General features: G+C 48.1%; 1 protein-coding gene across 1 annotated transcript in view; it reads right to left on the minus strand.

The window, feature by feature from the left end:
* The window catches only part of TOP2A (DNA topoisomerase II alpha), a 208,611-nt gene that overhangs the window by 152,678 nt on the left and 30,531 nt on the right, over positions 1–25,402 (minus strand). The window contains exons 3-6 of the mRNA XM_063959788.1: positions 17,742–17,832; positions 17,554–17,617; positions 17,317–17,462; positions 16,519–16,616 (exon numbers count right to left, since the gene is read on the minus strand). Coding sequence (XP_063815858.1) covers positions 16,519–16,616; positions 17,317–17,462; positions 17,554–17,617; positions 17,742–17,832 — 399 coding nt within the window. The remainder of the gene's footprint in view (positions 1–16,518; positions 16,617–17,316; positions 17,463–17,553; positions 17,618–17,741; positions 17,833–25,402) is intronic.

Consider the following 25,402-nt stretch of genomic DNA (forward strand, 5'->3'; position numbering starts at 1 on the left):
AAGCTATGGCTAATAAAAAAAATCAGTCTTACAAGTAAGTGTCAATATCTGCATATTCTGAGGGTTCAAAACAGGGTGCCTGCAGATAATCCAGAACCAAATTCAAGTCCCAAGGAGCTGTAGGGGGAACAAACAGGGGTTGTACCTGAAAGACCCCTTGAAGGAAAGTTTGCACATCTGGTAGGAGCGCCAGGCATCTCTGAAAGAAAATCGATAAGGCAGATACTTGAACTTTCAGAGATCCTAGACGAAGTCCGGAATCTAAACCTGCCTGAAGAAAGCAAGAACCGTGAGACTAAAAGAATCTGATTGAAACCCTTTTCGGTCACACCAAGAGATCAGAACGCCATATGTGATGGCAACGGGCCAGTGTAACAGGTTATCGTGCAAGCAACATCGTGTGGGAATCACACATTCCGGAATCCCTTAGCATTTTAGGATGTCTGCCTTAAGAGCCATCCCATTAAAACGTAGTCGTCGTAAACCTGGATACAAAAAGGGCACTTGTTGGAGTAGATCCATTTGCAGAGGTAGAGGCCAAGGATCGTCCGCCAGCAGAAGGCGCAGGTCTGAAAACCAAGCTCCCCGAAGCAAATCTGGTGCTAACAAGATCACCGTGATTGACTCATGTTTGATTCTCTTGAGAATGAGACAATAGAGGCAACACGTATACTAGGTCGTACGTCTACAGCTTCCGCCTGAGGATCCAGTGTTCTGGAGATGTATCGAGGAAGCTGATGATTGAGACAGAACGCCATGAGATCATCCTCCGGACACCCCCAGCACTGTGTCAGAGCATCGAACACCTCTGGGCGTACTGCCCATTTTCCCGGATGTAGATCCTGGCGGCTGAGGTGGTCGCTTCCCAATTGTCGACTCCTGGAATGAATACAGCCGAGAGGAATACAGCGTTGCGTTAGGCCCACTGGAGAATGCGTGTCACCTCTCGCATCGCTTGGCGACTGCAAGCTCCTCCCTGCTCGTTTACGCATGCTACAGCAGTCGCGTTGTCCGATTGAAACTTTACCGCCTTGGATCCTAGAACGCTTACCAGCGCATTGTAGATCGCTCTCATTTCCAACACTTTTATTGGCAACAGTTATTCCAGTGGAGACCAATGGCCCTGAAGTTGGAACTTAGTCCACACAACCGCGCCCTGTCCCCTGAGGCTGGCAGCCATTGTTAGGAGCGTCCAGTCCCATACACCAAATCACCAGCCCGCAGTGAGATTGTGCAGTTGGAGCCAAAGAAGCGAAAGTCACGTCTCTGGAGTCAGTTAAACTAACTGTTGAAGGTGTAGATGCGACCCAGACCATTTATGTAACAGTTCCAGCTGGAAAGGATTTGAATGAAAACCGCCGAACTGCAGCGTTTCCATGTCCCCAAGCAAACGAATGCATAAATGGACTGATACCTGCCTTGGCTTGAGGAAAGCTTGGATTAGTTTCTGTATACCCGGGGCTTTGTCTTGAGGCAGAAAAACTTTCTGGACGTTTGTGTCCAAACAGAGAAACTGAATACGCTGTGACGGCTGAAGGCTGGATTTCCAAAAATCGATTATCCATCTGTGTTCCACTAACACACTATGTTAACAGGGTATGCTCCTGGAGAATGAGATCTGATGGAGCTTTGAGGAGGAGGTCGTATGGTATTATTGTGACTCCCAACGGACCGAATGGTAAGGCTCTGAACTGAAAATTATCCTGTTTCCCATATCGGAATGTGGAGCTATGCATCCTTGATGTCCATAGATATCATAAATTCCTTGGGTTCCCGGCTCGAGATCACCGAGTTGAGCGACTCCATCCTGAACCGGTAATAAGACAAACTGATTTAATGATTTTATATTCAGAATTGGTCGTACAGTACAGTCAGGTTTTGGTACTACGAAAATAATAAGAATTTACTTACCGATAATTCTATTTCTCGGAGTCCGTAGTGGATGCTGGGGTTCCTGAAAGGACCATGGGGAATAGCGGCTCCGCAGGAGACAGGGCACAAAAAGTAAAGCTTTAGGATCAGGTGGTGTGCACTGGCTCCTCCCCCTATGACCCTCCTCCAAGCCTCAGTTAGGATACTGTGCCCGGACGAGCGTACACAATAAGGAAGGATTTTGAATCCCGGGTAAGACTCATACCAGCCACACCAATCACACTGTACAACCTGTGATCTGAACCCAGTTAACAGTATGATAACAGCGGAGCCTCTGAAAAGATGGCTCACAACAATAATAACCCGATTTTTGTAACTATGGGGTAGATTTATTAAGCCTGGTGAAGTGATAAAGTGGAAGGTGATAACGCACCAGCCAGTCAGCTCCTAACTGTCATTTTTCAAACCCAGCCTGTAACATGGCAGTTAGGATGTGATTGGTTGGTCATTTATCACCTTCCACCTTATCACTTCACCGAGCTTAGTAAATCTACCCCTCAGTACAAGTAATGCAGATAATCCGCACTTGGGATGGGCGCCCAGCATCCACTACGGACTCCGAGAAATAGAATTATCGGTAAGTAAATTCTTATTTTCTCTATCGTCCTAGTGGATGCTGGGGTTCCTGAAAGGACCATGGGGATTATACCAAAGCTCCCAAACGGGCGGGAGAGTGCGGATGACTCTGCAGCACCGAATGAGAGAACTCCAGGTCCTCCTTAGCCAGGGTATCAAATTTGTAGGATTTTACAAACGTGTTTGCCCCTGACTAAATAGCCGCTCGGCAAAGTTGTAAAGCCGAGACCCCTCGGGCAGCCGCCCAAGATGAGCCCACCTTCCTTGTGGAATGGGCATTTACATATTTTGGCTGTGGCAGGCCTGCCACAGAATGTGCAAGCTGAATTGTATTACACATCCAACTAGCAATAGTCTGCTTAGAAGCAAGAGCACCCAGTTTGTTGGGTGCATACAGGATAACAGCAAGTTAGTTTTCCTGACTCCAGCCGTCCTGGAACCTATACTTTCAGGGCCCTGACAACATCCAGCAACTTGGAGTCCTCCAAGTCCCTAGTAGGCGCAAGGCACCACAATAAGCTGGTTCAGGTGAAACACTGACACCACCTTAGGGAGAGAACTGGGGACGAGTCCGCAGCTCTGCCCTGTCCAAATGGACAAATAGATATGGGCTTTTTTGAGAAAAAAACCCACCAATTTGACACTCGCCTGGCCCAGGCCAGAGCCAAGAGCATGGTCACTTTTCATGTGAGATGCTTCAAATCCACAGATTTGACTGGTTTTAAACCAATGTGATTTGAGGAATCCCAGAACTACGTTGAGATCCCACAGTGCCACTGGAGGCACAAAAGGGGGTTGTATATGCAATACTCCCTTGACAAACTTCTGGACTTCAGGAACTGAAGCCAATTCTTTCTGGAAGAAAATCGACAGGGCCGAAATTTGAACCTTAATGGGCCCCAATTTGAGGCCCATAGACACTCCTGTTTGCAGGAAATGCAGGAATCGACCGAGTTGAAATTTCTTCGTGGGGCCTTCCTGGCCTCACCCCACGCAACATATTTCCGCCACATGTGGTGATAATGTTGTGCGGTCACCTCCTTCCTGGCTTTGACCAGGGTAGGAATGACCTCTTCCGGAATGCCTTTTTCCCTTAGGATCCGGCGTTCCACCGCCATGCCGTCAAACGCAGCTGCGGTAAGTCTTGGAACAGACATGGTACTTGCTGAAGCAAGTCCCTTCTTAGCGGCAGAGGCCATAAGTCCTCTGTGAGCATCTCTTGAAGTTCCGGGTACCAAGTCCTTCTTGGCCAATCTGGAGCCATGAGTATAGTTCTTACTCCTCTACGTCTTATAATTCTCAGTACCTTAGGTATGAGAAGCAGAGGAGGGAACACATACACCGACTGGTACACCCACGGTGTTACCAGAACGTCCACAGCTATTGCCTGAGGGTCTCTTGACCTGGCGCAATACCTGTCCCGTTTTTTGTTCAGACGGGACGCCATCATGTCCACCTTTGGTATTTCCCAACGGTTCACAATCATGTGGAAAAACTTCCCGATGAAGTTTCCACTCTCCCGGGTGGAGGTCGTGCCTGCTGAGGAAGTCTGCTTCCCAGTTTCCACTCCCGGAATGAAACACTGCTGACAGTGCTATCACATGATTTTCCGCCCAGCGAAAAGTCCTTGCAGTTTTTGCCATTGCCCTCCTGCTTCTTGTGCCGCCCTGTCTGTTTACGTGGGCGACTGCCGTGATGTTTTTCCCACTGGATCAATACCGGCTGACCTTGAAGCAGAGGTCTTGCTAAGCTTAGAGCATTATAAATTTACCCTTAGCTCCAGTATATTTATGTGGAGAAAAGTCTCCAGACTTGATCACACTCCCTGGAAATTTTTTCCTTGTGTGACTGCTCCCCAGCCTCTCGGGCTGGCCTCCGTGGTCACCAGCATCCAATCCTGAATGCCGAATCTGCGGCCCTCTAGAAGATTAGCACTCTGTAACCACCACAGGAGAGACACCCTTGTCCTTGGATATAGGGTTATCCGCTGATGCATCTGAAGATGCGATCCGGACCATTTGTCCAGCAGATCCCACTGAAAAGTTCTTGCGTGAAATCTGCCGAATGGAATTTCTTCGTAGGAAGCCACCATTTTTACCAGGACCCTTGTGCAATGATGCACTGACACTTTTCCTGGTTTTAGGAGGTTCTTGACTAGCTCGGATAACTCCCTGGCTTTCTCTTCCGGGAGAAACACCTTTTTCTGGACTGTGTCCAGAATCATCCCTAGGCACAGCAGACGTGTCGTCAGGATCAGCTGCGATTTTGGAATATTTAGAATCCATCCGTGCTGTTGTAGCAGTATCCGAGATAGTGCTACTCCGACCTCCAACTGTTCCCTGGACTTTGCCCTTATCAGGAGATCGTCCAAGTAAGGGGTAATTAAGACGCCTTTTCTTCGAAGAAGAATCATCATTTCGGCCATTACCTTGGTAAAGACCCGGGGTGCCGTGGACAATCCAAACGGCAGCGTCTGAAACTGACAGTGACAGTTCTATACCACGAACCTGAGGTACCCTTAGTGAGAAGGGCAAATTTGGGACATGGAGGTAAGCATCCCTGATGTCCCGGGACACTATATAGTCCCCTTCTTCCTGGTTCGTTATCACTGCTCTGAGTGACTCCATCTTGATTTGAACCTTTGTAAGTGTTCAAATTTTTTTAGATTTAGAATAGGTCTCACCTAGCCTTCTGGCTTCAGTACCACAATATAGTGTGGAATAATACCCCTTTCCTTGTTGTAGGAGGGGTAATTTGATTATCACCTGCTGGGAATACAGCTTGTGAATTTTTTCCCATACTGCCTCCTTGTCGGAGGGATACCTTGGTAAAGCAGACTTCAGGAGCCTGCGAGGGGGAAACGTTTCGACATTCCAATCTGTACCCCTGGGATACTACTTGTAGGATCCAGGAGTCCTGTACGGTCCCAGCGTCATGCTGAGAGCTTGGCAGAAGCGGTGGAAGGCTTCTGTTCCTGGGAATGGGCTGCCTGCTGCAGTCTTCTTCCCTTTCCTCTATCCCTGGGCAAACATGACTCTTATAGGGACGAAAGGACTGAGGCTGAAAAGACGGTGTCTTTTTCTGCAGAGATGTGACTTAGGGTAAAAACGGTGGATTTTCCAGCAGTTGCCGTGGCCACCAGGTCCGATGGACCGACCCCAAATAACTCCTCTTCCTTTATACGGCAATACACCTTTGTGCCGTTTGGAATCTGCATCACCTGACCACTGTCGTGTCCATAAACATCTTCTGGCAGATATGGACATCGCACTTACTCTTGATGCCAGAGTGCAAATATCCCTCTGTGCATCTCGCATATATAGAAATGCATCCTTTAAATGCTCTATAGTCAATAAAATACTGTCCCTGTCAAGGGTATCAATATTTTTAGTCAGGGAATCCGACCAAGCCACCCCAGCTCTGCACATCCAGGCTGAGGCGATCGCTGGTCGCAGTATAACACCAGTATGTGTGTATATACTTTTATATGATATTTTCCAGCCTCCTGTCAGCTGGCTCCTTGAGGACGGCCCTATCTATAGACGGTACCGCCACTTGTTTTGATAAGCGTGTGAGCGCCTTATCCACCCTAAGGGGTGTTTCCCAACACGCCCTGACTTCTGGCGGGAAAGGGTATACCGCCAATAATTTTCTATCGGGGGGAACCCACGCATCATCACACACTTCATTTAATTTATCTGATTCAGGAAAAACTACAGGTAGTTTTTTCACATCCCACATAATACCCTCTTTTGTGGTACTTGTAGTATCAGAAATATGTAACACCTCCTTCATTGCCCTTAACGTGTGGCCCTAATAAGGAATACGTTTGTTTATTCACCGTCGACACTGGATTCAGTGTCCGTGTCTGTGTCGACCGACTAAGGTAAACGGGCGTTTTAAAACCCCTGACGGTGTTTTTGAGACGTCTGGACCGGTACTAATTGTTTGTCGGCCGTCTCATGTCGTCAACCGACCTTGCAGTGTGTTGACATTATCACGTAATTCCCTAAATAAGCCATCCATTCCGGTGTCGACTCCCTAGAGAGTGACATCACCATTACAGGCAATTGCTCCGCCTCCTCACCAACATCGTCCTCATACATGTCGACACACACGTACCGACACATAGCACACACACAGGGAATGCTCTGATAGAGGACAGGACCCACTAGCCCTTTGGAGAGACACACATTGTTTGCCAGCACACACCAAAAAACGCTATAATTATATAGGGACAACCTTATATAAGTGTTTTCCCTTATAGCATCTTTTTATATATTTCTAACGCCAAATTAGTGCCCCCCCTCTCTGTTTTAACCCTGTTTCTGTAGTGCAGTGCAGGGGAGAGCCTGGGAGCCTTCCCTCCAGCCTTTCTGTGAGGGAAAATGGCGCTGTGTGCTGAGGAGATAGGCCCCACCCCTTTTTCGGCGGGCTCGTCTCCCGCTCTTCAACGGATTCTGGCAGGGGTTAAATATCTCCATATAGCCCCCGGAGGCTATATGTGAGGTATTTTTTGCCAAAAAATAGGTTTACATTGCCTCCCAGGGCGCCCCCCTCCCAGCGCCCTGCACCCTCAGTGACTGCCGTGTGAAGTGTGCTGAGAGCAATGGCGCACAGCTGCAGTGCTGTGCGCTACCTTAAGAAGACTGAGGAGTCTTCTGCCGCCGATTCTGGACCTTCTTCTCTTTTCAGCATCTGCAAGGGGGCCGGCGGCGAGGCTCCGGTGACCATCCAGGCTGTACCTGTGATCGTCCCTCTGGAGCTAATGTCCAGTAGCCAAAGAAGCCAATCCATCCTGCACGCAGGTGAGTTCACTTCTTCTCCCCTAAGTCCCTCGTTGCAGTGATCCTGTTGCCAGCAGGACTCACTGTAAAATAAAAAACCTAAGCTAAACTTTTCTAAGCAGCTCTTTAGGAGAGCCACCTAGATTGCACCCTTCTCGGCCGGGCACAAAAATCTAACTGAGGCTTGGAGGAGGGTCATAGGGGGAGGAGCCAGTGCACACCACCTGATCCTAAAGCTTTACTTTTTGTGCCCTGTCTCCTGCGGAGCCGCTATTCCCCATGGTCCTTTCAGGAACCCCAGCATCCACTAGGACGATAGAGAAAATTGGAATAGTAACCCTTCTTTCATTGAAGCAGTGGTACCGGCATTAACACAGTCGATTCTACCAAGGTCTGTATAGCACCTTGAAGGGCCAAACGTTCGTCCAGAAGTGGAAGACTTGTCGTAAAATATTTGTTTGGCGGCAAAAATTCTAAATCTAACTTGTACCCTTGGGAGATGGTATTGCGAATCCACACATTGTCTGATATCTTGAACCAGGCATCCTGAAAGTTTCGAAGCCGCGTTTCCACCATACTTGGGCCACAGTGGGAGGGGAAATAGTCATTCCACAGCCTTTTCTGCAGGCTTTGGGTCTTGACGACGAGCAGCGACTGGTTGTTTGCCACATCTTCTACCTCGCAAGGGTGTAGCTCTTAAGCGTCCTCTAGAAGGCTGAGCGGAACAAAAAGGCCCGAAAGGAAATTCCAGTATAAGAGCGCTCAGGTGGTGGCGGAAGGGTTGGTAAAAAGGGTGGTCTTCTGTATGCCGGCGGTCGGGCTCCCGGCGCTCAGTATACCGGCACCGGGAGCCCGACAGCCGGCATACCGACACTTATTTTCCCTCGTGGGGGTCCACGACCCCCATAGAGGGAGAATAAAATAGTGTGCCACCGTGCCCGTAGCGTGGCGAGCGCAGCGAGCCCGCAAGGGGCTCATTTGCGCTCGCCACACTGTCGGTAAGCCGGCGATCGGCCTCCCGACGCCGGTATGCTGGTCGCCGGGAGCCCGACCGCCGGCCAGCCAGCCGTAGTGAACCCGGTAAAAAGGTAGGATTTACAACTCGTAGCCCGAGAAATTAACGAGTCTAGAGCTTTTCCAAAAATAGGGATTTTTGTTTACTTACCGTAAAATCTCTGAGTCCATCTGGGGGACGCTGCGCCGTTACTTGTGGGGTTAGAGGTGTGCGGTAGTGGAGTTTGGCACAGAATCTATCAAAAAGCTGCCTCCTCCCCCCTCTAACCCCTCCCATCTCCTTCCTGCTCAGCCACCACTCAGTTTACGTTTAGCCAAGCCAAAGGAGATAGACCAGAACAAAAAACAACCAAATAAACCAGACAAAACTACGGGAGGGATCGCAGCGTCCCCCAGATGGACTCAGAGAAAGAGATTTTACGGTAAGTAAACAAAAATCCATATTTCTCTGTCATCCATCTGGGGGACGCTGCGCCGTTACTTGTGGGATTTCCAAAAGCAAGCTAATGAGAGGAGGGAGACGTTGACGGCACAGCTGTCTGTAAAATACGACGCCCAACAGAGGCAGTCTCCAAACCAAAAGTATGAAAACGGTAAAACTTTGTGAAAGTATGGACTGACTACCAGGTCGCCGCCCTGCACAGCTGCTCAATAGATGCACCACCGCGAACAGCCCAAGAGGCTCCAACTGCTCTAGTCGAATGAGCCCTAATTGAGTCAGGAACCAAAACATTCGAAGACACGTAAGCCTGTCTGATGGCCGAAGTTACCCAACAAGCCACAGTGTTCTTGGAAGCCGGCCAACCTCGTTTGGGAGCATCAATCAATACCAACAAGGTATCCGTACGATGGAAAGACTCCGTGCGAGACAAATAAATACGTAAGGCCCAAACAACATCCAGGAGGGCCAAATGGGAGTTCTCCCCAGGAGAATACGACAGAGTAAATGTTGGAAGGACAATGTCCTGATTTAAATGGAACGCTGAAACAACCTTTGGAAGGAAAGAAGGCTTAGTCAGCAGAACCACCCGGTTCTCATGAAACACTAACAAGGGTGGCCTGCAAGAAAGAGCCGCCAACTCAGACACTCGTCTAGCTGAGGCAATAGCCAAAAGAAAAACAACTTTCTGTGTTAGATAACGTAGTTCCACAGATTCCAAAGACTCAAATGGAGATTTTTGAAGGGCCGTAAGGACCAAGTTTAAATCCCAGGGAGGAACCGGAGGAACAAAAGGTGGTTGAAGGAATGTTTGAACCTCTGGAATGATCGCTAGTTTCTTTTGAAAAAGAACCGACAAGGCTGAAACCTGACCCTTCAGTGAAGAAAGCCCCTGAAGGAAAGAGAGCAGGCGAGGAAGTCTAAACAAATGCAGAGTCAAGCCCCGCTTTTCGCACCAAGCAATGTAAATACGCCATACCCTATGGTAAATGCCAGAAGTCACCGGCTTCCTAGCCCGAATCATCGTCTGTACAACAGAACAAGAAAGACCTTTTGCTTTTAAAATGTTGGATTCAAGAACCATGCCGTCAAAGCCAGCCGACTTAAATCTGGGTGGCGACAAGGCCCTTGAAGAAGATCTGGTCGCAGGGGGAGACTAAAGGGTTCTCCGACGACCATGCTGCGCAGAAGAGTGAACCACTGTCGGCACGGCCAATCTGGAGCCACCAGAATTATTGCGAGACCTTCTCGCCGAATGCGTTGAAGTAGACGTGGAAGCAGTGGAATTGGCGGAAACACGTAACCCAGTTGAAACTGCCACGGAGCTGTTAGAGCATCGATCAGAAATGCTTGAGGATCCTGAGTCCGCGAGCCGTAGTGAGGAAGTTTCTTGTTGAGGCGAGACGCCATTAGGTCTACGTCGGGCATTCCCCAGCGGTCCACTAGAGAGAGAGAGAAACACTTCCTGGTGAAGTTCCCATTCTCCCGGATGAATCGTGTGACGACTCAAAAAATCTGCTTTCCAGTTCTCAACTCCTGGAATGTGAATTGCGGATATTACGGGAACCAAACGTTCCGCTCACGTGAGAATCTGAGCGACTTCTCTCATTGCGGACCAGTTGCGAGTTCCTCCCTGTTTGTTGATGTAAGCCACTGCCGTGGCATTGTCGGACTGCACACGAACTGGATGACCCTGTACCATGGTTTGAATCTGAAGGAGTGCATACCGGATCGCCCTCAATTCCAGAATGTTGATCTGTAATTTTGACTCCTGACTGTTCCAGCGCCCTTGGAAGTGAAGAGTCTGGAACACTGCTCCCCAACCGCTGAGGCTTGCGTCCATGGTGACCATCATCCAAGACCACACCGTAAACGGCACTCCTTTTCTCAAATTGTGACTGTGAAGCCACCAGTGAAGTGACTGATGAGTCTTTATCGACAAGCGGATCAACTGCAATTCGAGACGTGGATCAGTCCGTGCCCAACAGCTGAGAATCTGAGCCTGAAGAGGTCGGGCATGAAATCTGGCGTATGGGACTGCCTCGAAGGAGGACACCATCTTGCCTAACACCTGCATGCATCTGAGGACCAACACTACCGGTAAGTGTAACAGGGTCCGGATTCTGGACTGCAGATCCTGAATCTTGTCCGTAGGAATAAACACCTTCTGGCTGTTGGTGTCGAATAAAAGTCCCAGAAAAACCATTTTCTGGGAAGGGAGTAAAGACTACTTTGGAAAGTTGATTATCCACCCGAATGACTGCAGAGTCTCTGTCGTTAGACGCAGGTTCTGAGTGAGAATCTCCGCTGAAGGGGCCTTGACACACAGGTCGTCCAAGTATGGAGTGATGTTGACCCCCTGACAACGGAGAACCGCGACGACATGACCCATGACCTTTGTAAAAACCAGATGAGCCGTAGAGAGACCAAAGGGAAGAGCCTGAAACTGGAAATGCCACGGACCGACTGCAAATCTCAGAAGAGATTGATGTCCTATCCAAATCGGGACATGTAAGTAGGAGTCTTTTATGTCTATTGAAGCCAAATATTCCCCTGGCTCCATGGCGGCGATAATTGAGCGAATGGATTCCATCTTGAATTTTTAGGTTGAGAGATACGGGTTGAGGGCTTTTAGATTCAGAATGGGTCGGAACGAACCATCCGGTTTGTCCACGAGAAAAAGACCCGAGTAAAAACCCCAACCCCTCTGAGGAGAGGGAACCGGAAGGATTACTCCATTTTGTAAGAGGGTTACTGTTGCCTGAAGAAGAGCTTGACGTCTGGAGGGATCGTCTGGGAGAGGTGTGACGAATAGCCGGAATGGGACTGTCTCGTCGAGATCCAACATATATCCTCTGGATATGACCCCCATTACCCACCGATCTGGTAGTTTCAACGATCCCTCCGGAAGACCTGAAGCGTCATGCATCAGGCTTGTCGGCAGGCTTACTGGCCGGTCTGCGAGTAGCCCGAGATCCTCTACCTCTGAATGACCCTCTTCGTGGAAATCTGGAGAAAGCACGAAAGGATTGGGAACTACCTCTGCCCTGAGTACGAAAGGACCGAAACCTTGTAGGTTTCGGTTTGTGAGGAGCAGATGGAAGGGGCTCTTTCCTCCAGTAGTATCTGAAATAATCTTCTTTAACTCCGACCCAAAAAGAAACTCCCCTTCAAAAGGAACTGCCGTCAAGGTCTGCTTTGAGTCCGAATCAGCATTCCAAACCCTAAGCCAAAGTCTTGCTGATACTGTCAAGGCAGAAACACGGGACTGTAGCGCAACAGAATCTAACAAGGCTTCACCCACATAAGTAAGAGACTCCGAAATCTGTTCTAATTGAATGGCTTCCGACGGATCGTCCAACTTGATTCCAGATACGACCTGTGCTAGCCATTCATCCACGGCCTTAAGGAACCAGGCACCCGCCAGTACTGGACGGAGAGACACCTGATAAAGAAAACAGATTTTAGTAATGCTTCTATCTTCCTATCGGTAGGGTCTTTTAAAGTCACGGGCTGTACCGTAGGAATAACTGTAGCTTTTGCCAAATGTGAAATAGGAGCGTCTACCTTTGGGGCTGTCTCCCAAAATTTTGTATCTTCCTCCGTAAAAGGATATAGAAATTTTAATTTCTTAGGAGCCTGGAAACGAGAATCCGGTTTAAGCCAGGGTTCTTTTAAAATATCCACAAAGTGAGAGTAAAGGCCCGTACACACTAGTCGATATATCGGCCGTTCTCTTGAACGGCCGATATATCGCGGGACCGCCGATACGTCTGTGAACTCCGTCGTTCACAGACGTATCGCGTCAGCCGCGCAGCACAGCCGACGGCCAATATATCTACCGATATATTGGCGCGTCGCTGTGTGTGTACGGCGCGGTCGGCCGACCGCCCACACATGCTGCGGCGGCCGGCGGTGATTGACAGCTGAACTGGGCGGGCGTGTGACGTCACGCCCAGTTCATGACGTCAGTCCCCGACGGATCGGGCAGTGTGTATGCTCAATCCAACTCCTCTCCCGGAAACGTTATAGCGGGTAACGGATGTGGTCGCTTAGTAGCAGCGGAAGTGCTGGCAGAATTTACAAATTTATTAAAAGAATGAGTTAAATCAGTAAGACACTTGCCCATATTTTGGGTCCAGAGGCTCCACCTGAGTCTGAGCAGATTCAGCCTCCCACCTAGACTGACGCAAATCTGAAATGGCATCCACCATGTTCTTGACCCATGGGGGCATAGACTGATCTGCCACTGATGCACCAGAGCACGAAGTACAGAGGGTACCTGCGTCAGCACTACCCTTAGCCAGCTTTGAGCCACACTGTGAACAGGAAAAATAAACTACTGAGGCCGTTTTGCCCTTTGTAGCCTTGTCCGGTTTACTGGCCATTCCTTATTCGAATTATGTTTAATATTTAAAAGTAGTAAACATGTACTATAAATCCCTAGACAAGTGACCTAGCAATTATCTTTAGTGTCCCCAGGAAGGCTGACTGCTATCCCCCACTAGGGCTAGCCCACCATATACTTGCCGCTAGATGTGTGACTAATGAAAAACTTCCCTTGGAAGATAGTGCTCCGTGTGTGCTTGAGTAGCACAGCGTCCCCTAGTCTGCAGCCGGAGAAAATGGCGCCCCGGAGACTTCAGGAAGCTGCAAAACTGCGCGCGCGGGCTGAGCAGGGCGGGAAGCCGTCCCTGCACGTCTGACGTCACCGCCGCGGCTATTCACTGTGTAATTGCCGAAACCGGAAGTTCGGGCTCCTGCGCGCAGCTACACACAGCGGCTGTCGCGGCAGCTTTGTGTTGGTCCCAGGGAGTGTATAACACTCTCCCGGACCTAGTCTCTGCAAGTCCCCACAACCCGATCAGTCACTCTCACTGCAGGGGGAGGGAGAAGGTGTCCGATGCGGCGGGCAGCTGGCCGGCAGTGGGGGTGGGGGGAGCATGCATAAAAGGAGAACAATAACAGAGGGGACAGCCCAATACTGTCAGTGACAGATTGTGGCTGTCCTGTACCTTATTCCTGCCGCATCCTGAAGTGAATAAAGGCCACAGTGACCAAAGTGTGGTGGCCTCCAGCAGCAGCTCCGAGTGGGATACTAAACCCACTCCAGTAGTACCTGTCACCTGTAAACAGGGACTAGGTACTCTTGAGAATAAACTCAAAATAAAAAAATAAAAAATCTAAGGAGAAAGAAAAACTGTCTGTACTCCACAGGCACAAAACTAAAACTGAGTGATGGCTGAGCAGGAAGGAGATGGGAGGGGTTAGAGGGGGGAGGATGGATGACAGAGAAAAAATGTCACCTGTAAACAGAAGTGCTTCCACCGCTCTTTTTGACTTGGCGTCAACTTGCCATGAATAAAGCTAAAGAACTCTTCTGGCTGCAATAGTTGCTGCTGAGATTCTCGAGTTAACTTGTCCGATTTCTCTAGCTGCTTCTCCTAGGTATATAGCAGATTCCATAATATGTTCCGCTAAGTTCAATAATTCTTCTAACGGAACACCCTCTTGTAAGTCCTTTATCAATTTAGTGGCCCAATGCTCCACTGCCTTGTTCACCCAGGAACTCATAAAGGTTGGTCTAAGTGAGACACCTGCAGGCTAATAGATGGATTTCAACATTGTGTCCAGCGTCTGGTCAGATGGGTCTTTCAACGAAGTTGCTCCCAGAACAGGTAATGCAGTCTTTTTTGGACAACTTGAATAGATAGGAGTCCACTCGAGGTAACATCTCCCATTTATCCGTCGTAGCTGATGGAAATGGATAAATACTTAGAAGACGTTTAGGCATCTGAAACCACTTGTCTGGGTGTTTCCAAGCCTCCGTCAGCTGATTATCCAGTTTCTTGGAAAAAGGATAAGTGACCGATGAACGCTGCTTTCTACCAAATAAAGCAGTATATGGTGAATCCTGTGTCGTAGTCTCGGAAGTATTCAAAACTTATCTTATAGCTAAAATAAGAGGTTCAAGCCCCTGAGAAGGTTCCCGAGGAACTTCTTCATCTGGGTAATTGCACCCAACTCACGATCTCCCTCTTCAGCTTCGCCCTGAGAGAGTAGACCTGCCACCCAGGGTGGTTCTGTAGCACTAGAAAGTACATCATTTTGAGGAATCTCTTTAACCGTCTTTCGTAAAGCAGACCTCATTATGTAATTGTGAGATGGTTCCTGTGAGCGCTACCGCCCAGGGGGGAAAATTAGCGTCTTGGGACGGATTAACTAATGTAACCTCTGAAGCACTTGCTTCACACAGGAAGGAATAGTCTGAATTTTTTTCTTTTTCCATACTTCGCACAGGCAAATCGGTTTTGTGATGCCTTATTAGCTGGTCCCTTGTCTGCCATTGTCTGACAGAGTGGAGATGCATACAATTCACAACAGCACTCTCAATAATACTGAGAGAGAGATAGAGGGAGGTATAATATTTGTACTACTCCCCTATTGTAACTCCCTCTGCCATCAGCCTATGTGCAGGCTTTCAGGTTTCTGCCAGTCTGAAGGAATGTGCTCCTGTCACTGCTAACAGTGCTGATTCCTGAGGAGAGAAGAAACATTATTGCCATTCATGAGCTGCCTAGCTGAGGAAGGCGCCTTTATCTGTGATTGACAGTTTGAAAACCTGCCAACTCCGTCCCCTATGCACAGGGACCCATCTCAACCAGGTCCCTAAGTGCCATTTTGAGTGGGTTCCTTACACAATTAAATTCAGCCCTTGGCTGCACCCAACTCACAAGGTGCTCCAGATACTGTCTGCCTTCTAGTTAAATGCCATGCGCCTTAGCTCCCAGATCCGCTCCACTAACCTCCACTGTAAACTCCCTCTGTCCTGCACTGAGTAAGCTATGCTGTCACGCTACGCAGCAAGGAGGCTCACTCACCCACACTGCCGCGCTGTGTACTGTCAGCACGGCAGTGTAGTGGAGACCGTGCCGCTGCCAGTCATAGCCAGCGGGGAGAGGAGGGGAGAGAATGTGAGGGACGCTGCTGCACTGGATGCAGGTGCCACATAGTGCCTCACACATGGAGGCTCACTCACCCACCCAACTGGAGCCTCAGGATGCGGCTGAATCGGGAGGAAGTGTCTCTCAGGTTAAGCACTGTTCACCTTGTGCAGCTTTACGCTACTAGTGACCCCACTTCTCTCATATAAGTGGCGAAGGGTTCCTGAGGCTGAGAGAACTAAGTCCCATAAATAAAAAAGCTAAATAAATTAAATTAATGAAAGTAAATATATATAGACTGAGCTGGAGATCAGTCAGCAGTGGCCGGCTCCCTCGGTACAAATTCAAAGCTGAGAGATGATGGGGGATAGAGGGGGAGGAGCCTGTTCCGTTTCTTGGATTATTTAAAGTGCCAGCTCCCTGTAAGCAACCATCATCCCCTACGGTCTTGAAGTTGTGCCATTGTGCCCAAGTGGCTGACAGAAAAAGTACTCTTGTACAAGCTTCTGAGAAATATATAGCATATGCTTTCAATTATGATGCATTGATGGAGAGTTAAGGGCCCCATACACTTACACGACGGTCCGTCATGTCATATAAGATTTCCTCCAACCTCCCGGCAGCCTCCCCTTTGGCAGGATAGTATTAGATATATCGTATGCAGTTTTTCTTGCATACTATGTATCTTTTACTTTCCCATCCATTACTGCGGGATCCGACATATCACGAGTGTCCTGACGAAATTGGTAAATTAACGTCACTACAAGTCTATAATAATATAAGCAGGCATGCTCTAGGCCTCAATGAATCTGGATACAATACATACCTGTTTAAACACCTTCCTGTATTCCTTGCATGCTGTTTCCACTATAAACTTGTTGCTAAAGATGTTACACAATTTGGCACCATAACCATTACGACCACCTGCACAGAACATATAACAGTCAAATAACACAAAGCTACTATGCTATAAACAAAATAAATACCAGGTGAACACGAACTGCTGTAGGCCAACAGGTTTTAGAGAATAGATCACATTAGCTCATGTGCTGGGTGAACGTTGTGGTTGTATGCATTGCATGCAGGCTGCTAACATTTGTGTGTGCTATGCCACCCATCACTAACCGTTAGATAAAGTCATTCATGCGACAAAAGTTGGTGATGTTTTTCAATGTATGGAACCTTATATGCTGGGCATACACGGTCAGATAAAATACCTGTCAGGTGGACAGGCATTTTATCTGACCCTGCCGTTATCTAGGACATACACGGATATATTTCACAGTGTGTCATGTAAAAGAGTCACTCCACCCCCAGCCAGGACACATTTCCCTGTTCCTTTCTATGTGAAGAAACGGGAATATGTTCGTACGGCCACAGAAGAGCATACACAGTCCTATGTGGCCTACATGACACTTGAAAATATTGCATCGGAGGGACATGCTGGACGATCCGGTATATTCGACCGAATGATATTTTTGGGTTTGTCAGCCACATGCATTCTGCAATTATCTGACCATTCCGCCCAGATAATTGTATTATGTATGCACAGCATTAATGGAGACCACATGTCAAAATCAAGGAACTACAAAGATATTTTCGTTTGGAAACTATCAACACCCACCTGTAACTTTCTTCTGTTCATCATCATAATTACTGGAGGTCAACAGCTGCCCAAAGATGAGAGCAGGAACATAGACTTTCTCCACCTTGTGCTCAACAACAGGAATACCCTTCCCGTTATTCCACACAATGACTGTGTTGTTCTCACTAGGAGAAGAGAAAATCATGAAGTTTTTAAGCGACTGGTTTAGGCCACAAAAAATATAGAACATAAATTTTAAAGTACCAAGTTACTTACGGATCAATTGTGACCTTGATGCATGACATTGTTGGGTCCCTTTGCTTGTTATCGGCAGCATTAACTAAAGTTGAAAGGTAAAAGGCAAGCATTGTGGATACTCTTACACATCTGTTAAACAAGGTATCTGCAGAGGAACTGAATGCAAAATACGAGGTACAACCCGCATAAATTAAGGAAACACTCACCCAAGATTTCATCAAAGATTTTATACAAGCCAGGGACAAATGTCACTTCTCTGTAATTCAGTCCTTCCTCTTCATCATGCACCCACATTTGCTAGGAAAAATAAAACCAGATTTAGCCTGATGTGAATCCAGCAACAACATCAGGGATTGGCTTAATGCCTACCTGGAACAAATGCTAAAAATAGGATTTTGGTACTTACCAGGTAAATCCTTTTCTTTGAATCCATAGGGGGCACTGGAGTACTCTTGGGATATGGACGGCTTAGCAGAAACAAAGGCACTGAATATTTAAATTTAGAACTCTCCACCCCTCCATATCCCAGAGTACCTCAGTGTACGACCTCAGTGGTTTTTTACTGAGCGAACAGGAACTATAGAGAGGTTGACAATGGAGAATTCCTATAACATAACGGACAACAACAAAGTTGACACATAACGTTACTGTCAACTAAACAGTTGACACCATAACCGATAGACCTTTATAATTTGAACCAATCGGTGAAAATGTGGTACCATAAGCTCCTCTGAGCTTAATACAACCCAGGTAAAACTGCTCTGGGTGGGCATCCAGTGCCCCCTATGGATTCAAAGAAAAGGATTTACCTGGTAAGTACCAAAATCCTATTTTCTTTTTCATCCATTAGGGGTCACTGGAGTACTCTTGGGACGTACCAAAGCTTCCCTCGTGGGCGGGAGAGCTGTTTGACACCTGTAACAGTAGGCGGCCAAAGCTAGATGCTGATGCCGCAAACGTTTCAAAACTTGTAAACGCGCACAAACGTGTGCACTGAAGACTATGTAGCCGCGTCGTAGAAGCTCCACGACCAGCTGGTCATGACATTCCCACAGAACCTGTGGGATGAGCTATTACTGACGTAGGCGACTGTAACTTAGCCTTAAGGTAAGCCTGACGTGTAGTCAGTTTTGTCCAACTGGATAATGTCTGCTGAGAAACTGGCTAACCCCAGTTGGCAGCATCATAGAGAACAAACAACGTATCCATATTACGAACTGTAGACGTTCGGGACATATAAACGCGTAATGCGCGTACCACATTCAGAATTCTAGAATGTGCTGTCACAGGAAACACTATTGGTTTATTGATGTGAAAAATAAGAAATCGGAATTCGTCCGAAGTTCCGCTCTGTCATGAGGAAACCCAAATACGGTGGCTTGGAATACAAGGCACCCAAATTTGAAAACAAAACCCTTGCTGAAGCTAAGGCTAGAAGAAAAAATAAGAATTTACTTACCGATAATTCTATTTCTCGGAGTCCGTAGTGGATGCTGGGGTTCCTGAAAGGACCATGGGGAATAGCGGCTCCGCAGGAGACAGGGCACAAAAAGTAAAGCTTTAGGATCAGGTGGTGTGCACTGGCTCCTCCCCCTATGACCCTCCTCCAAGCCTCAGTTAGGATACTGTGCCCGGACGAGCGTACACAATAAGGAAGGATTTTGAATCCCGGGTAAGACTCATACCAGCCACACCAATCACACTGTACAACCTGTGATCTGAACCCAGTTAACAGTATGATAACAGCGGAGCCTCTGAAAAGATGGCTCACAACAATAATAACCCGATTTTTGTAACTATGTACAAGTATTGCAGATAATCCGCACTTGGGATGGGCGCCCAGCATCCACTACGGACTCCGAGAAATAGAATTATCGGTAAGTAAATTCTTATTTTCTCTATCGTCCTAGTGGATGCTGGGGTTCCTGAAAGGACCATGGGGATAATACCAAAGCTCCCAAACGGGCGGGAGAGTGCGGATGACTCTGCAGCACCGAATGAGAGAACTCCAGGTCCTCCTTAGCCAGGGTATCAAATTTGTAGGATTTTACCAACGTGTTTGCCCCTGACTAAATAGCCGCTCGGCAAAGTTGTAAAGCCGAGACCCCTCGGGCAGCCGCCCAAGATAAGCCCACCTTCCTTGTGGAATGGGCATTTACATATTTTGGCTGTGGCAGGCCTGCCACAGAATGTGCAAGCTGAATTGTATTACACATCCAACTAGCAATAGTCTGCTTAGAAGCAAGAGCACCCAGTTTGTTGGGTGCATACAGGATAACAGCAAGTCAGTTTTCCTGACTCCAGCCGTCCTGGAACCTATATTTACAGGGCCCTGACAACATCTAGCAACCTGGAGTCCTCCAAGTCCCTAGTAGGCGCAAGGCACCAAAATAAGCTGGTTCAGGTGAAACACTGACACCACCTTAGGGAGAGAACTGGGGACGAGTCCGCAGCTCTGCCCTGTCCAAATGGACAACCAGATATGGGCTTTTTTGAGAAAAAACCCACCAATTTGACACTCGCCTGGTCCAGGCCAGGGCCAAGAGCATGGTCACTTTTCATGTGAGATGCTTCAAATCCACAGATTTGACTGGTTTTAAACCAATGTGATTTGAGGAATCCCAGAACTACGTTGAGATCCCACAGTGCCACTGGAGGCACAAAAGGGGGTTGTATATGCAATACTCCCTTGACAAACTTCTGGACTTCAGGAACTGAAGCCAATTCTTTCTGGAAGAAAATCGACAGGGCCGAAATTTGAACCTTAATGGACCCCAATTTGAGGCCCATAGACACTCCTGTTTGCAGGAAATGCAGGAATCGACCGAGTTGAAATTTCTTCGTGGGGCCTTTCTGGCCTCACACCACGCAACATATTTTTGCCACATGTGGTGATAATGTTGTGCGGTCACCTCCTTTCTGGCTTTGACCAGGGTAGGAATGACCTCTTCCGGAATGCCTTTTTCCCTTAGGATCCGGCGTTCCACCGCCATGCCGTCAAACGCAGCTGCGGTAAGTCTTGGAACAGACATGGTACTTGCTGAAACAAGTCCCTTCTTAGCGGCAGAGGCCATAAGTCCTCTGTGAGCATCTCTTGAAGTTCCGGGTACCAAGTCCTTCTTGGCCAATCCGGAGCCATGAGTATAGTTCTTACTCCTCTACGTCTTATAAGTCTCAGTACCTTAGGTATGAGAAGCAGAGGATGGAACACATACACCGACTGGTACATCCATGGTGTTACCAGAACGTCCACAGCTATTGCCTGAGGGTCTCTTAACCTGGCGCAATACCTGTCCCGTTTTTTGTTCAGACGGGACGCCATCATGTCCACCTTTGGTATTTCCCAACGGTTTACAATCATGTGGAAAACTTCCCGATGAAGTTTCCACTCTGCCGGGTGGAGGTCGTGCCTGCTGAGGAAGTCTGCTTCCCAGTTTCCATTCCCGGAATGAAACACTGCTGACAGTGCTATCACATGATTTTCCGCCCAGCGAAAAGTCCTTGCAGTTTTTGCCATTGCCCTCCTGCTTCTTGTGCCGCCCTGTCTATTTACGTGGGCGACTGCCGTGATGTTTTTCCCACTGGATCAATACCGGCTGACCTTGAAGCAGAGGTCTTGCTAAGCTTAGAGTATTATAAATTTACCCTTAGCTCCAGTATATTTATGTGGAGAAAAGTCTCCAGACTTGATCACACTCCCTGGAAATTTTTTCCTTGTGTGACTGCTCCCCAGCCTCTCGGGCTGGCCTCCGTGGTCACCAGCATCCAATCCTGAATGCCGAATCTGCGGCCCTCTAGAAGATGAGCACTCTGTAACCACCACAGGAGAGACACCCTTGTCCTTGGATATAGGGTTATCCGCTGATGCATCTGAAGATGCGATCCGGACCATTTGTCCAGCAGATCCCACTGAAAAATTATTGCGTGAAATCTGCCGAATGGAATTGCTTCGTAGGAAGTCACCATCTTTACCAGGACCCTTGTGCAATGATGCACTGATTTTAGGAGGTTCCTGACTAGCTCGGATAACTCCCTGGCTTTCTCTTTTCTGGACTGTGTCCAGAATCATCCCTAGGCACAGCAGACTTGTCGTCGGGATCAGCTGCGATTTTGGAATATTTAGAATCCACCCGTGCTGTTGTAGCAGTATCCGAGATAGTGCTACTCCGACCTCCAACTGTTCCCTGGACTTTGCCCTTATCAGGAGATCGTCCAAGTAAGGGATAATTAAGACGCCTTTTCTTCGAAGAAGAATCATCATTTCGGCCATTACCTTGGTAAAGACCCGGGGTGCCGTGGACAATCCAAACGGCAGCGTCTGAAACTGATAGTGACAGTTCTGTACCACGAACCTGAGGTACCCTTAGTGAGAAGGGCAAATTTTGGACATGGAGGTAAGCATCCCTGATGTCTCGGGACACTATATAGTCCCCTTCTTCCTGGTTCGTTATCACTGCTCTGAGTGACTCCATCTTGATTTGAACCTTTGTAAGTGTTCAAATTTTTTTAGATTTAGAATAGGTCTCACCTAGCCTTCTGGCTTCAGTACCACAATATAATGTGGAATAATACCCCTTTTCTTGTTGTAGGAGGGGTAATTTGATTATCACCTGCTGGGAATACAGCTTGTGAATTGTTTCCCATACTGCCTCCTTGTCGGAGGGAGACCTTGGTAAACCAGACTTCAGGAGCCTGCGAAGGGGAAACGTCTCAACATTCCAATCTGTACCCCTGGGATACTACATGTAGGATCCAGGGGTCCTGTACGGTCCCAGCGTCATGCTGAGAGCTTGGCAGAAGCGGTGGAACGCTTCTGTTCCTGGGAATGGGCTGCCTGCTGCAGTCTTCTTCCCTTTCCTCTATCCCTGGGCAGATATGACTCTTATAGGGATGAAAGGACTGAGGCTGAAAAGACGGTGTCTTTTTCTGCAGAGATGTGACTTAGGGTAAAAACGGTGGATTTTCCAGCAGTTGTCGTGGCCACCAGGTCCGATGGACCGACCCCAAATAACTCCTCTTCCTTTATACGGCAATACACCTTTGTGCCGTTTGGAATCTGCATCACCTGACCACTGTCGTGTCCATAAACATCTTCTGGCAGATATGGACATCGCACTTACTCTTGATGCCAGAGTGCAAATATCCCTCTGTGCATCTCGCATATATAGAAAATGCATCCTTTAAATGCTCTATAGTCAATAAAATACTGTCCCTGTCAAGGGTATCAATATTTTTAGTCAGGGAATCCGACCAAGCCACCCCAGCTCTGCACATCCAGGCTGAGGCGATCGCTGGTCACAGTATAACACCAGTATGTGTGTATATACTTTTTATGATATTTTCCAGCCTCCTGTCAGCTGGCTCCTTGAGGACGGCCCTATCTATAGACGGTACCGCCACTTGTTTTGATAAGCGTGTGAGCGCCTTATCCACCCTAAGGGGTGTTTCCCAACGCGCCCTAACTTCTGGCGGGAAAGGGTATACCGCCCATAATTTTCTATCGGGGGGAACCCACGCATCATCACACACTTCATTTAATTTATCTGATTCAGGAAAAACTACGGTAGTTTTTTCACATCCCACATAATACCCTTTTTTGTGGTACTTGTAGTATCAGAAATATGTAACACTTCCTTCATTGCCCTTAACGTGTGGCCCTAATAAGGAATACGTTTGTTTATTCACCGTCGGCACTGGATTCAGTGTCCGTGTCTGTGTCGACCGACTAAAGTAAACGGGCGTTTTAAAACCCCTGACGGTGTTTCTGAGACGTCTGGACCGGTACTAATTGTTTGTCGGCCGTCTCATGTCGTCAACCGACCTTGCAGCGTGTTGACATTATCACGTAATTCCCTAAATAAGCCATCCATTCCGGTGTCGACTCCCTAGAGAGTGACATCACCATTACAGGCAATTGCTCCGCCTCCTCACCAACATCGTCCTCATACATGTCGACACACACGTACCGACACACAGCACACACACAGGGAATGCTCTGATAGAGGACAGGACCCACTAGCCCTTTTGGAGAGACAGAGGGAGAGTTTGCCAGCACACACCAAAAACGCTATAATTATATAGGGACAACCTTATATAAGTGTTTTCCCTTATAGCATCTTTTATATATTTCTAACGACAAATTAGTGCCCCCCCTCTCTGTTTTAACCCTGTTTCTGTAGTGCAGTGCAGGGGAGAGCCTGGGAGCCTTCCCTCCAGCCTTTCTGTGAGGGAAAATGGCGCTGTGTGCTGAGGAGATAGGCCCCGCCCCTTTTTCGGCGGGCTCGTCTCCCGCTCTTTAATGGATTCTGGCAGGGGTTAAATATCTCCATATAGCCCCCGGAGGCTATATGTGAGGTATTTTTAGCCAAAAAAGGTTTTCATTTGCCTCCCAGGGCGCCCCCCTCCCAGCGCCCTGCACCCTCAGTGACTGCCGTGTGAAGTGTGCTGAGAGGAAATGGCGCACAGCTGCAGTGCTGTGCGCTACCTTAAGAAGACTGAGGAGTCTTCTGCCGCCGATTCTGGACCTCTTCTCGTTTCAGCATCTGCAAGGGGGCCGGCGGCGAGGCTCCGGTGACCATCCAGGCTGTACCTGTGATCGTCCCTCTGGAGCTAATGTCCAGTAGCTAAAGAAGCCAATCCATCCTGCACGCAGGTGAGTTCACTTCTTCTCCCCTAAGTCCCTCGTTGCAGTGATCCTGTTGCCAGCAGGACTCACTGTAAAATAAAAAACCTAAGCTAAACTTTTCTAAGCAGCTCTTTAGGAGAGCCACCTAGATTGCACCCTTCTCGGCCGGGCACAAAAATCTAACTGAGGCTTGGAGGAGGGTCATAGGGGGAGGAGCCAGTGCACACCACCTGATCCTAAAGCTTTACTTTTTGTGCCCTGTCTCCTGCGGAGCCGCTATTCCCCATGGTCCTTTCAGGAACCCCAGCATCCACTAGGACGATAGAGAAAACGTTTTCCAAGTGAGAAACTTAATCCCCATTTGTTGTAAGGGTTCAAAATATGAAACCTGTAAGAAATCTGAACCCAGCTTCAAGTCGCATGGCTCTGTAGGTGGGATAAATGGAGGCTGCACTCTGATGACACCTTATAGAAAGGTGTGTACCGACGCAATAGAGTCAAACGTCTTTGAAAATAAATTGACAACACAGATACCTGCACCCTCAGTGTAGATAAACGCAGTTCTCCATCCCACCCCGTCTGTAAAATAACAGAATACGGGTAACTTGAAAGATGATGTCGGAAACTTCCGAGCTTCACACCAACCTATATAGGCACACCAAATTCTGTAATAATGAGCTGCCGTAACCGGCTTCCTAGCTCGTAACATGGTTGGTATAACCGATAATAAGATTTTACTTACCGATAAATCTATTTCTCGTAGTCCGTAGTGGATGCTGGGACTCAGTCAGGACCATGGGGATTAGCGGCTCCGCAGGAGACAGGGCACAAAAATAAAAGCTTTAGGACTAGGTGGTGTGCACTGGCTCCTCCCCCTATGACCCTCCTCCAAGCCTCAGTTAGGATACTGTGCCCGGACGAGCGTACACAATAAGGAAGGATTTTGAATCCCGGGTAAGACTCATACCAGCCACACCAATCACACCGTACAACCTGTGATCTGAACCCAGTTAACAGTATGACAAACGTAGGAGCCTCTGAACAGACGGCTCACAACAATAACAACCCGATTTTTTTGTAACAATAACTATGTACAAGTATTGCAGACAATCCGCACTTGGGATGGGCGCCCAGCATCCACTACGGACTACGAGAAATAGATTTATCGGTAAGTAAAATCTTATTTTCTCTGACGTCCTAGTGGATGCTGGGACTCCGTCAGGACCATGGGGATTATACCAA

The sequence above is a fragment of the Pseudophryne corroboree genome, chromosome 3 (assembly GCF_028390025.1).
Source record: "Pseudophryne corroboree isolate aPseCor3 chromosome 3, aPseCor3.hap2, whole genome shotgun sequence".
NCBI classification, from domain to species: Eukaryota; Metazoa; Chordata; class Amphibia; order Anura; family Myobatrachidae; genus Pseudophryne; species Pseudophryne corroboree.